The sequence below is a fragment of the Oncorhynchus gorbuscha genome, unplaced genomic scaffold (assembly GCF_021184085.1).
Source record: "Oncorhynchus gorbuscha isolate QuinsamMale2020 ecotype Even-year unplaced genomic scaffold, OgorEven_v1.0 Un_scaffold_609, whole genome shotgun sequence".
NCBI lineage: Eukaryota > Metazoa > Chordata > Actinopteri > Salmoniformes > Salmonidae > Oncorhynchus > Oncorhynchus gorbuscha.
In genome coordinates, this window is record NW_025745735.1 from 210268 (window position 1) to 225000 (window position 14733).

Sequence of the window (14733 nt, forward strand, 5' to 3'; positions counted from 1 at the left end):
GCAGGAGTGCAGGAGTGCTTTGCTAGCACAGACTGGAATATGTTTTGGGATTCTTCCGATGGCATTGAGGAGTACACCATTTCAGTCACAGACAACATTTACTCTGAGCTAAAGGGTAGAACTTCCGCTTTCAAGGAGCGAGACACTAAACCAGAAGCTTATAATAAATTCCGCTATGCCCTCTGATGATGCATTAAATAGGCATAATGTCAATACAGGACTAAGATTGAATCCTACTACACCGGCTCCGACGCTCGTCGGATGTGGCAGCGCTTGCAAACTATTACAGACTACAAAGGGAAACGCAGCCTAGAGCTGCCCAGTGACACGAGCCTACCAGACGAGCTAAATTGCTTCTATTCTTGCTTCGAGGCAAGTAACACTGAAACATGCATGAGAGCATCAGCTGTTCCATTACTATTGTATGATCACGCGCTCCGCAGCCGATGTGAGTAATACCTTCAAACAGGTCAACATTCACAAAGCCACAGGGCCAGACGGATTACCAGGATGTGTACTCCAAGCATACGCTGACCAACTGGCAAGCGTCTTGGTCAGCTTGGAGCACCAAGTCTAGATCCAAGATGCTTCGACCCCCCCATCCATAAGTCTCCTGAACAGTTAATGAAATGGCTACCCAGACTATTTGCATTGACCCCCCCTCAATTACCTCGACACCGGTGCCCCTGCCCATTGACGTTGACTCTGTACCGGTACCCCCTGTATGTAACCCCACTATTGTTATTTATTGCTGCTCTTTAATTATGTGTTATTCTTATCTCTTACTTTTTTGTTGTTGTTGGTATTTTCTTAAAACTTCATTGTTGGTTAAGAGCTTGTAAGAAGCATTCCACTGTATTCGGCGCATGTAACAAATAACATTGGATTTGATTTGGCTGTAAGGCAGACTGTCTAAGAGTAAGATGTGAACTTGAATAATGCAGAAAATTGTTTATTGCGGTACACAGCAGTCTGAATTGGGGCAATAAGGACTCTACTCATATCCCACCAAAACGTTGACTGTTGTCGTAAGCTCATGGCTCAAATAAAGGTGGCTTCGAAAGTAATAGCTTCTTGCGTGGAATTTTGTGTCAGATTCACCTCACTTCATTGCAGACTATTTGTTAATGTTATTTGCCTTTCATGAAGACATTAGTTAAACAATTCTCTCTTTGGCTGTCTACGATTAACATTCACATTCTCTTTGCCTTTTGATAAGAGTCGACTTCTCTGTAAGGCCTAGCTCCGCCAAGGCTGCAAATTCTGTTTGGTAGCTCGCAGAGTCCAATACAATTCTGAATGGAAAAACAGAGACCTTCGAAAAAACAAAGACAACAACCTTGATTATGTTGGTAAACAGGAAGGTTTCCTGGCATTGTTGTTGTAATCACGTTTGTGGGGACAGACTTGATGGAGGACAGATGCTAGGTGAGGGGGGAGGAGGTTGTGTTGTCCTAATTACAAGGGGCTTTGGGGTTTGAGTTCTGGGTCTTAGTGGACTCATGTTTCATCAGTAATTAGCCTCACCAACCTCAGCCTCACCTTGCTGCTGTAAATATCTAGACTGCTAGACTAGTCGTCCCTTTATTTCAAATGGCCATAGCAGGCTGATTTATGTGTGTGTGTGTGTGTGTGTGTGTGTGTGTGTGTGTGTGTGTGTGTGTGTGTGTGTGTGTGTGTGTGTGTGTGTGTGTGTGTGTGTGTGTGTGTGTGTGTGTGTGTGTGTGTGTGTGTGTGTGTGTATCAGTGTGTTTGCACATCCATATTCTTTAAAAACACTTAACTTTCTCTTGGTGAAACGTTTCAACCTTGTGCGATATACTACTGTATTTAGAAAATCAAGAAATGCCCCCCCCCCCCTCTATCTCTTCCCCATTGAAAAAGGCTTGCCACAGGCATCTCCACCTGTGAACTTGTATCTCAGTGCATATATGTACACTCCAGTGAGAACACTGGCTTTAAAGCCCATTCAAACTGTTTACTCAAGCCAAGAAAACTATGTTTACATGCCGGATAGTAGTTTATATCCCACTTAAGGTCTTATTCGGGATAAGCTGTCTACATGCACCTTTCGTATCCTGCTCACGAGTATCCCTGTAACCAGCATGAATAAACAGAATATTCCTAAGTTATGTTCATATGGGAACTGAAATATGGACACTGACTGTAGGCCCATATCCTCTCACATGTAGCATAATATAATATTAACTCCTGCAGAGTTATGCATTTATTGCAGTAAAATGATACAACAAATGTTAATTTTGTGTTGAGAACAGAAATATGATTTCTTTCTTTGAGCATCTCTTGAGAAAATGTGAATTTGTGTGTAATATCTTATCATTGACACATTCATGCAAGTAGACAGTATTTTAACCACATAAAATATGCACCTAAGACAAACTGAAGTCTTATCATATTCCTATTCAATTGTTTTCTCAGCCTTTCTTTCCTTAAAACTGGTCAAACTAATGATATTTGGACATTTTGCACAGGACCAATAGCCACTGTTTTGTAGTTATTGCGTTTTCTCCAAGGTCCCTAAATTTTTTAAATAATTTAGAGGTCTTAAATAATAATAATTAATTCTAAGGAATTATTCTGGTGAGCTCTATTACATTTAGAATTATGGGACAACAATAATTATGACACAAGGAAGCTGCATGTATCTAACTATAGTTGACAAACAAATGGCCTACCAAATGTCGTCAATTATAATATGGCTTACTAAATGTCGGAAATTATAAGCAGAAAGTTGTCTAAATTTTGGGTGAATGTAGCCAGTAGGCTATACGGTCCAGTATGGAGTATCAGCAAAATCAATTATTTGTAACATCTGCTTCCAACACACACCCTCAAACACATATATCCCCTGAACACAGCTCACGCTCCAGATCACAATCACCTGAATTCTAATCACCTGTTCACACACCTGTATGTCATTATCACACACTATTTAGTTCAGTTCTTTCCACCCCATCACTGTGAGGTAATTGTTTGTTTTGTGACACACGGCTTTCGGAGCTCTCTTGTTACCCGTGATTTACACCTCCCTTGTATGATAGTTTTTGCCTGCTCACTAACGACGCCTTTTGCCTATTCCCTGCCTGTACTTCAGCCTATCGGATTTCCTGTTATCTACCTATTGCCTGATCTCCCGGACTAAGTTATTAGCCTTTTCCCTGCCTGTAATGTTGCCTTTTTGGACTCCTGTGTATGACCTACTGCCTGCCCCTGGACCCAGCTGCCTGCCTCCTCCTGTTGTCTTTTGCAATAAACACCTGCTGCGCCCTGCGCTTGAAACCAGCTCTCTGTCTCCCCTCGTGTTCATTACATTATTATGTAATTATGGTGGATAGAACTGCGCAGGTAGCCTACTTTTTGAAGTGATTTGTATCTATTATGGATTCCCATTAGCTGCTGCCAAGGCATTTTTGCTGGGGTCCAGCAAAAAGAAAGAAGTTTTATACAATTTTAAAAACATTACAATACATTCTGACTGTGTGCCCGTTGTTCCATAAGGTGTTTTTTTTATCTGTTTTTTAAATCTAATTTTACTGCTTTCATGACTTACTTGATGTGGAATAGAGTTACATGTAGTCATGGCTCTATTTAGTCCTGTGCATCTTCCATAGTCGGTTCTGGACATGGGGACTGTGAAGAGACCAATGGTGGCATGTCTTGTGGGGTATGCATGGGTGTCTGAGCTGTGCGCCAGTTGTTCAAACAGACAGCTCAGTGCATTCACCATGTCAATACCTCTCATAAATACAAGAAGTGATGAAGTCAATCTCCCCTCCACTTTGAGCCAGGAGATATTGTGATAGGTGAGAATTGTCTGTTAATTGAACGATTAGAATATTCCGCCCTGAAACATATACTTGTATAGAATTGATTAGAATGTATAAAATCATAATCAATAAATGTGTAGTCCTAGTCAGAATTAGGGTAAATGTCTTCATGGTAATATGTCTTCATGGTATTTTAAACACAGACTGTCTAAGCTTGGTGCCAACCTGACTAGAGATTTGGGAGAGAACGGGGAGTACGTCTCAAGGACAAGGTCACTAATCTCTGTCGGCTGGGTAGTGAGAAAGACAGTGTGTGCGTAGCAGGACATGTGTGTGCGTCTGTTTATGTGTGTGTGGGCATGTGTGTATGTGCGTCTGTTTGTGTGTGTGTGCGTATGGCTGTGTAAATGTGTGGGCGTGAGTCAGTATGAAATTAATTCTTTTGTATTCTTGACTTTAGAACGTTCCGTGAATAAACCTGTTTGACTATTTTAGCTGGGCCTCCGTCTGTTTCATTCGACCAGGATCTTACAAATTCTGGTTTGCAGACTGAGAATAATATAATTAAATTGGGTGATGTACCTGGAGAACATAATTATCTTATCAGATTGACATGCATATCATTAATATTAGCTCTCTGTGTACATCCAAGGGCCAGCTGTGCTGCCCTGTGCTGAACCAATTTTCATAAGTCCTTTTTTTGTGGCACCTGACCACATGACTGAACAGTAGTCTAGGTTGTGACAAAACTACGGTCCTGCATGGTTGACAGTGATGTCAATAAGGTAGAGCAGCACCTTGTCATAGACATACTTCTCCCCATCTTAGATACTGTTGTATCAATATGTTTTGACCATGACAGCTCAACTTGCTCAATTTCTACATAATTTATTACAATATTTAGTTAAGGTTTAGGGTTTAGTGAATAATTTGTCCCAATACTTTTCATTTTAGAAATATTTAGGACTAACTTATTCCTTGCCACCCACTCTGAAACTAACTGCAACTCTTTGTTAAGTGTTGCAGTCATTTTAGTTTTTTCCATCCATGTTGTCAGACCCCGGTGGCTTGTCATTGTTGATAGACAACAATAGTTTTTTCACCTCTTCCACACTCACTTTATAGAATTTAAAATTACAATGCTTGTCTTTTATAATTTGTTCAATTTACATGTGTAGTGTCAGCATTTGTTGCTGGCTTGTTATGCCTAAATTTGCTAATCTTGCCAATGAAAAAAACATTAAAGTACTTTCAAATTCCAATTTTATTTGTCACATACACATGGTTAGCAGATGTTAATGCGAGTGTAGCGAAATGCTTTGTGCTTCTAGTTCCGACGACGCAGTATCAGTTGGTTTTGTGATGAATGAGCAGTCTGTTTCAATGAATGATGGAGCCGAGTTTGCCTTTTTCCCCAGAATGTCATTAAAGGTGCTCCAAAGCTTTTTACAATAATTATTATTTAATTTTTCTTAGTTTCATACAGTAGTTTCTTCTTTTTATTCAGTTTAGTCACATGATTTCTCAATTTGAAATAAGTTTGCAAATAGGTTGTGCAGCCAGACTTACTTGGCATTCCTTTTGCCTCATCATTCTCAACCATACACGTTTTCAGTTTGTTTGACAATTAGATGATACAATACCCATTATATGCAAAACTTAGCCTGAAAAAAACAACAGTAAATGGGACAAGATGTTTAAAAGCAGCAGTATCCTGTCTAAGATCAGCATATCCCAGGCATCTTATCCAGGTTTCTCATAACCGTGATATATGTTCTTTCAGGTTATTGTTAACAGGATATGATGTTTATATGTGTCAACTCAAAAACAGAATACTTGAGTATCCCAAATAATAATGGGATATTGGTGGGCATGTAAACGTTGTCAATGAGGCTAGAATCTGAAGAGAGGTTAATCAGATTAGGAGGGATATGTCATTGAGATCTTTAGTGCTTCTGTTCTATCATCAGCAGAAATGTGAATGATTCCTTTCTAAAAATGGGTTACATTATTTATTTACTCTAGTTACATTATTTGGCCGAAATGAATGATACAGTACTTATAAACACATTCAGGATAACTTACATGGCTTACAATTACATTTCAGAACACTGTATCATAACCCAAAGGGAACCTGAAGGATGAGTCAGGTTAATTAGTTCATGTACCCACCAATGGCGGGTACAAATTGTCGCTGAAGTCGGGGTCATGGCATTACAGTATGCATTATCTCTGACCCTTGTGTGACATTACCCTTGTTTCTGTCTCATCCCTCCAGGTTCCTATATGCTGGTGAACTCTTCCCAGCATGCTGCAGGGCATCGTGCCCAGCTTCTGCTGCAGACGCTGAGTGAAAACGACACACACTGCGTCCAGTTCAGCTACTTCCTGTACAGCCGCGATGGCCACAGTCCAGGGGCACTGCGGGCGTACGTTCGGGTCAACGGCGGCCCGCTGGGTAGCCCAGTATGGAACACGTCGGGGTCCCACGGACGACAGTGGCACCAAGTGGAGCTGGCTGTCAGCACCTTCTGGCCCAATGAATACCAGGTAAATCCCTCACAGTGGCATCACTTCACTGCTACTTTCAGTCGTTACGCAGCATGCTTAAATTTTTCCACTGTGTCAGTTATACATAGTAGCGGCTAGAATCGAACAGGCTCATTCTGATCCCATTGACTTCATGTATGATGTTAATGCAATCCGTAAAAGGCTTTATTTAAGGCCTAGTGAAGGTGTTAGTTATTCAGACACATATACAGCATAAGGGTAACCAGCCAATAGCTAAGCCTGATCATCCAGGACTGTGTGTGTTAACTTCACTGTTCTCCAACAGTGAGATACTGTACGCCACAGGGAGACCTTGTTGTTAATCACATGCAAAGCTAGCTCAGTTTAATATCATTGCTCCCTTGGTAAATGTAGGCTAGGTTAGTGCTAAAAGGCCCTAACTGGTTTCTCTGTGGCCAGGCTTGTTACAGTTTAACCTACTGAGACTGTCTCTGCTAACTGTACATCAGCCATTGGAATACACAACACAACTTCACTCAATCAGTGGCAGGTCATTACACACTCAGACCCAAATTGATTGGCAGCCACTGTGGGTACCTAGGTGCTTTCTATTGGTCTCAGGATTGGCGCGACCGGGCCACAAATTACATTTATATTTTCTGCAAACCCTGCGGAGCTGTCAAAATGCAATTAAGGTGAGTAGTGTGTGATGTTTTGAGAACTGTCATTCCCTTCGACTTAATTAACTTCCATGCGGTTCTGCAGGATCTGACCTTCAAGTGTAAATAATAGTCCCGCTTTGTACAAACATGAGCCAAAGGTAGGATGACACTGTGGAATTATCACTGTATGGCCTGACAATGAGGGGTATTTAAGCTCGACGCACACAACACAAACACACAAAGGTGTCAAAGCCAGGGGCCGGGTGAAAAATGACTTTAACAATATCTGACAAACGCAGTCATCTCAGTAAATATATCACTATGTGAGAGGATTTCAAGCCAATCACACCACCCTCAGACCAGCTCTCACATCAATGCTCTCTTTAGCAGAGCAGTTCGTCATTAACGACCATTAATGTGGCCATGGCAGTTTCCTATAGCAGAAACACCAGGGGTGAACAGCATTCCTCTGGCCTATTTTTGATGTGTCTTAATTGGCTTCCTTTGCAACACTCCTTTTCCTTCTAATTCTAACTCTGTGTCCTCCTCTCTGCCCTCTGTCTTGGTGCATGCTGCTTCACAGCTTCTTAAGGAGCCCAGTGATGGCTCATGTGTGAGTTAGCATCACACCAGGGCTACCGAGGAGAGGCATCACTTAGGAGAAGGAAGGAATAATGGGCAGATGAGGAGGATGAGTCTGAATGACTGGTTGCAGCAACAACCTGTTAAGAAACTGTTTCAACTGTAGGCTGAGATCATCCATCTCAAAATGACGATACTGTGATGTTATTTATCCAGAATAATCAATCTTCTAGTTTTTGGCAAATTTTTTAAATCAATGAACTGATCGGTACATGAACCTTATGTCTGACCATGACAAGTATAATGTAGCAGCAGTGAAGAAATACATCTCAAATGAAACACTAAAACAGTGTTTCCGCTTTTGAGTCCCTTCTCTGCAAAAAAATAATGATGGCCCCTTTCTGCAGTAACATCAGCAGTAATGCCGATGAAAACGGATAAATAAACTACAAACAATGTTGGAGAGAGTCAAGCGGAGTGGAGTTGAACATGACTCGATCTGACCCAGCACGCCTCTCTCACTCTCTGTATTCACCAAGGAGCTCTTAGCTTTAAAGCATGTTAGCTACAACTCGTGTCACTTTAAATATTAACTGACTTTGGTTACAGGAGCCCTGCAGCAAGCTGGATATAATCTCTTTGGATTTGAAGTGATAGGTCATCAGATTTGCTCTGTCGCCAGAGAGTCAGGGTCTACTCTTGAAGAATGGATTGAGAGAATAATGTTCCTGGGTCATGCCTATCATGCCAGTAAACCCAATGCACAGCAAATTGACTGTATTATAAACCTATGAAGTCTTAAAATATCACTGCCTTAAATCTTTCAAGGCATTCCTAGATTTACTTTCCCTTCGATGCTGCTATCACAACACTGTAGTTGATTAAAAATTGATATTTGTAATGAATGGATTAAAGACAAAAACAAATCCCAGTAACTTTATGACAATTACATATTCTCAGTGGCTGTTGATTTAATCATGATCCTTGAACGTAGGAGGAAAGAGAGCTGTTTTATAGCACACATTCTCAATGTTTGTCTGTAAAATTGTCTAAAGCGTGGAATGTAATAAAAAAAGAAAGTCTGTTCCATTCTCTGTAAATCAACAGAGCCAACGATAGTAGATTAACATACTCAAAAGCCACATAAATTCTCCCTAATCATTTGTCAGCCTAGTAATCTATCTGCAATACAATTTCCTCCCTGCTTTCCTTTTCCTTGTTCACAACTTTTTGAAGGCTTCATGTTTCTATCTAGTGTATGTCTCGCCATTTTTGTTGCCTAACCTGAGACAACAACACAGTGTTGGTTGTGATAAGATTAAGCTTTGATATTTATATCACTCTAGTGATAGGTGCTATGCCACTTCACTTCCTCCTGTTGCTGTTGTTTCCCCTAACATCAAGAGAGGGTTGGGTGGGGCAAGTGGAAAATGGAAGACAGAGAGTGTGAGATCACTTTAGAATATATTTGATTGGAGATCCCTCCCATCTGCCGTGCTCAGCCATATATTTCTTCCTCTTATTGGTGGAGGTGTCTGCGATAGCTGGAACCTTGTTATAAAATATTAAAGATGTTATCGGCCCACCAAGTCTGCCAACTAGATCTGGAGCTGTGCTCTCCCTCAGCTTCTTCCCTCTCTTCACAATTTTCCCTTCTCTCCCATGGTGTGTTTTCTCTCACTGTGCTCCCCCTCGTCTTCATTTTCAGCGTGACAAATACAGTCTCAAGTTGCAGACCTTTTCTGACAGCCTGGTCTCTTATGCTAGAAGTAACATAGTAAATGTAAATCCGGAACTAGTATGATATGTGCCTCGTTTCAGGAAACTAGGTGTATGAGACCAGGCTGCATCTCTACTTCACAGGAGAGCCATTTGAGCGTACATTTTTGAATTTTTATCAAAATGCTTTTTTTTGTTGCAGAAATGCCTTCTGGAACATGTGAACTTTTATGTGCCTTAAAAACAAACTTTTATGCCATCTGTAAATACTAATACAATTGCTAAATTACTAGCCTAGTTGGTTTAGCCATGGAAAAAGTCAGGAACCTTCCCTCTAGCCAGCCATCCCCTCCTGCGGCACTCGGAATGGCGCCGGAGGGTATTGGCAGCCATTTTATGGGCTCTTAACCGTGCTATTTTTTTGTTTTTTTTCACATTGTTTGTAAATGATCTTGTACATAATGTTGCTGCTACCATCTCCTATGCCGAAAAGAGCTTCTGGACATCAGAACAGCGATTACTCACCTTGAAGAGGACAAATAATTTTTCTTTAATGAGGCGGACAAGGGGGATTTACTCCAGACACCGGAACAGGCCCTCATCCACGTCATTCGCAGAGAGAAAGAGACTGAGGTATCGTGGAAGGAGATCGGGGTGCTTTGTGAGGATCTGGTCGACGAGTGGCTCATCTGCCTTTGCCATCGGTACTATTGGCCAACGTACAATGGCTGGATAATAAAGTGGACGAACTACAAGCACATACAGTTGAAGTCGGAAGTTTACATACACTTAGGTTGGAGTCATTCAAACTCAATTTCAACCACTCCACAATTGCCTTGTTAACAAACTATAGTTTTGGGAAGTCGGTTAGGACATCTACTTTGTGCATGACACAAGTCATTTTTCCAACAATTGTTTACAGACAGATTATTTCTCTTATAATTCACTGTATCAAAACGTCAATGGGTCAGAAGTTTACATACACTAAGTTGACTGTGCCTTTAAATAGCTTGGAAAATTCCAGAAAATTATGTCATAACTTTAGAAGCTTCTGATAGGCTAATTGACATAATTTGAGTCAATTGGAGGTGTACCTGTGGATGTATTTCAAGACCTACCTTCAAACTCAGTGCCTCTTGGGGAAAATGAAAAGAAATCAGCCAAGACCTCAGGAAAACAATTGTAGAGCTCCACAAGTCTGTTTCATCCTTGGGAGCAATTTCCAAATGCCTGAAGCTACAATGTTCATCTGTACAAACAATAGTACGTAAGTACAAACACCATGGGACCTACAGCTCAGGAAGGAGATGCGTTCTGTCTCATAGAGTTAAACGTACTTTGGTGAAAAAAGAGCAAATCAATCCCAGAAGACCAGCATAGGACCTTGTGAAGATGCTGGAGGAAACAGGTACAAAAGTATCTATATCCAAAGTAAAACAACTCCTATATCCACATAACCTGAAAGGCCACTCAGCAAGGAGGAAGCCACTGCTCCAAAACCGCCATAAAAAAGCCAGACTACAGTTTGCAACTGCACATGGGGACAAAGATTGAACTTTTTGGAGAAATGTCCTTTGGTCTGATGAAACAAAAATTAAACTGTTTGGCCATAATGACCATCGTTATGTTTGGAGGAAAAAGGGGGAGTCTTGCAAGCCGTAGAATACCTTCCCAACCGTGAAGCACAGGGGTGGCAGCATCATGTTGTGGGGTTGCTTTCTGCAGGAAAGACTGGCGCTCTTCACAAAATAGATGGCATGATAAGGAAGTAAAGGTATGTGGATGTATTGAAGAAACATCTCAAGACGTCAGTCAGGAAGGTAAAGCTTGGTAGCAAATGTGTCTTCCAAATGGACAATGACCGTAAGCATACTTCCAAAGTTGTGGCAAAATGGCTTAAGGACAACAAAGGCAAGGTATTGGAGTGGCCACCACAAAGCCCTGACCTCAACCCTATAGAAAGTTTGTTGGCAGAACTGAAAAAATATGTGCGAGCATGGATGCCTACAAACCTGACTCAGTTACACCAGCTCTGTCAGGAGGAATAGACTCAAATTAACCCAACTTATTGTGGGAAGCTAGTGGAAGGCTACCCGAAACGTTTAACGCAAGTTAAACAATTTAAAGGCAATATCTATGAAATATTACTAATAATATCAAATACTACAAATACTACAAATACTACAAATACTATCAAATAATACTACTATTCTTCATATATAGTGGTGAACCTAACTGACCTAAGACGGGGAATTGTTACTCTGAGTTTAAATGTATTTGGCTAAGGTGTATGTAAACTTCCAACTTCGGGGCCTCCTGGGTGGCGCAGTGGTCTTGGGCACTGCATCACAGTGCCCTGTGCCACCAGAGACCCTGGGTTCGCGCCCAGGCTCTGTCGCAAGCCGGCCTTGACCAGAATGTCCGTGGGGCGACGCACAATTGACCTAGCGTCATCCACTGTCCATTCACCTGAACTCAGACTTTATTCTTCTTACACATGTCTTTAATTAAACCTATGTTTTCAAGCTCAATACTTCTGGGACAACAGTCTGGTTACTGGAAAATCAACCATAGTCATGCATTTTTCACCTACACTACATGTCTAACAAAAGTCTCCACTGTGCAAGTAACCATTTCAATAGAATGTTCATTATGTCACTGCGACAACTGTCGATACACGTAGCTGGTAAATTCGCTCTGGCTATCTACTCGAACTTCAGAGCACTCTCATCTGAGTGTGCCAGAGCGCAGAATAACTGACGAATTTACGAACGCTGAACACCCGTTGAATATGGCCGGTGTCAGTAAACTTTGGCAAAATAACATAATTCAATTGTTGCCAGCAGCACAGTTACAGTCACCAATGGTCTGTATAACATAAAAACAGCCTAACCAGCTCTACTAGGGCGAGTAAAATAGTCAGAGTGAGCTGTTCTCTCATGTGTCTGGAAGTACCTAGCAAGCTAGCCAACATTATCCAGTTAACTTAGCAGCTTGACTACTGTTGTTAGGTCAGAACGCTCGGATCAACCCTACTCCTCGGCCAGATTTGTCCAGTGTATTCTCTGAATGCTCAGAGAGCGAAATGCTCTGTCTGTTCGTAAATTCAATCTGACAACATTCTGAGTTTACAAACGCGCAGGAAAAACGCCAAGGGGAATGAATACTTTTGCAAGGCACTGTATACGCTCACACACATTCACAGACAGGACAGAAATATCAGACAGATGTAGGGCGGCCCAGACCCCGAAGTGACTCTTATCACCTGAATGCAAGATGGTTTATTGTCTTCCCCCGGAATTCAGCATTCTCTCTGTTGCTCTCTGTTGTCTTTACATTCTGTAGGTTGGATATCTGAATGGAGGTTAACTCTGCAGTAATACTATTGGGTCAACAACAAAAATTTTGAATCAAAACATGGTAAATGGTAATAAAAGGATCTTCTCTCCATTGTCTCTTTTGCTTCATTTGTCTCTGACCTGCTCTCTCTCTCTCTCTCTCTCTCTCTCTCTCTCTCTCTCTCTCTCTCTCTCTCTCTCTCTCTCTCTCTCTCTCTCTCTCTCTCCCCTTCCCGTGGACTTCTTGGGGTACGACATTTCAGGCTATGACTTATCTTTCTCTATCTCTGATCATGCTCGTATTGCCTTGTAATCTTTATGCCTTGTATGTGAATCCATTCATTTTACAATGATACCCCTTTCCTGCAATCATATGACCAAATCACAGTCTAGTGGCCTCAAGGATGGAATGTTAATATTTTTCATAATTAATACACTTTTTTTACACCTCGAAATCCGTGGTTTATATGTCAAACGTTTGTGTTATATTTCATTCTTCTGTGATGTATGTAAAGTGTAATATTGGGATGCAAACTCATAATTGAATCTATATCTGACATGCTACAGGTGTTTTATTTTTTTAAGACCATAACTTTGTGTGTAAGGTGTATGTATACCTTTGTTTCAAATTAGACTTGTTTAAGACTACCAAGAAACACTCTGTGTGACCCTGATTTAACCCACTGCTGTAAAAGGTTAAATATCTGATTTTGATATAGAACATTCTTAGACCTTTCTTGACCTTTCTAATACTGTTACTTAACTATAGTGTAATGCATATTGCTAAATAATCTTTATGGAGTCAGATATTTAGTTTAATAGACTAATTGCATAGTCTTATCAACTGCCAGACCTCCTCTGACATCTCACCAGTCATTATCACCGGCAGCTCTATGGTAAAAAGCATCTCAATTCCCGGGGCAAAATCTTTGTGCTATCCTGGGGTTCGGGTACAGAACATTACTAGGTTGCTTCCTACATGCACATTCCAACTGGCAAAGGTAGTAGTTCAAGTTACTTTTTGTATTCCAAACTGAATAAAGATTTCTATCTGGTGTTTACTATACCAGTACCCCTTGTAATCTAACCTCATTATATACACTGCTCAAAAAAATAAAGGGAACACTTAAACAACACAATGTAACTCCAAGTCAATCACACTTCTGTGAAATAAAACTGTCCATTTAGGAAGCAACACTGATTGACATCAAATTTCACATCTGTTGTGCAAATGGAATTAGACAACAGGTGGAAATTATAGGCAATTAGCAAGACACCCCCAATAAAGAAGGGTTTCTGCAGGTGATAACCACAGACCACTTCTCAGTTCCTATGCTTCCTGGCTGATGTTTTGGTCACTTTTGAATGCTGGCAGTGCTTTGACTCTAGTGGTAGCATGAGACGGAGTCTACAACCCACACAAGTGGCTCAGGTAGTGCAGTTCATCCAGGATGGACAAGAAGGTTTGCTGTGTCTGTCAGCGTAGTGTCCAGAGCATGGAGGCGCTACCAGGAGACAGGCCAGTGCATCAGGAGACGTGGAGGAGGCCGTAGGAGGGCAAACACCCAGCAGCAGGACCGCTACCTCCGCCTTTGTGCAAGGAGGAGCAGGAGGAGCACTGCCAGATCCCTGCAAAATGATCTCCTGCAGGCCACAAATGTGCATGTGTCTGCTCAAACGGTCAGAAACAGACTCCATGAGGGCGGTATGAGGGTCCGACTTCCACGTTTGGGGGTTGTGCTTACAGCCCAACACCGTGCAGGACGTTTGGCATTTGCCAGAGAACACCAAGATTGGCAAATTCGCCACTGGCGCCCTGTGCTCTTCACAGATGAAAGCAGGTTCACACTGAGCACATGTGACAGACGTGACAGTCTGGAGACACAGTGGAGAACGTTCTGCTGCCTGCAACATCCTCCAGCATGACCGGTTTGGCGGTGGGTCAGTCATGGTGTGGGGTGGCATTTCTTTGGAGGGCCGCACAGCCCTCCATGTGCTCGCCAGAGGTAGCCTGACTGCCATTAGGTACCGAGATGAGATCCTCAGACCCCTTGTGAGACCATATGCTGGTGCGGTTGGCCCTGGGTTCCTCCTAATGCAAGACAATGCTAGACCTCATGTGGCTGGAGTGTG

General features: G+C 41.8%; 1 protein-coding gene across 6 annotated transcripts in view; it reads left to right on the plus strand.

Annotated features, from left to right (window-relative positions):
• Window positions 1–14733, plus strand: part of LOC124019498 (receptor-type tyrosine-protein phosphatase U) — a 348981-nt gene that overhangs the window by 153011 nt on the left and 181237 nt on the right. For all 6 annotated transcript variants that reach the window (XM_046334848.1, XM_046334850.1, XM_046334851.1 and 3 more), the window contains exon 3: window positions 6067–6338. In XM_046334848.1, the coding sequence (XP_046190804.1) occupies window positions 6067–6338 (272 nt within the window). The remainder of the gene's footprint in view (window positions 1–6066; window positions 6339–14733) is intronic.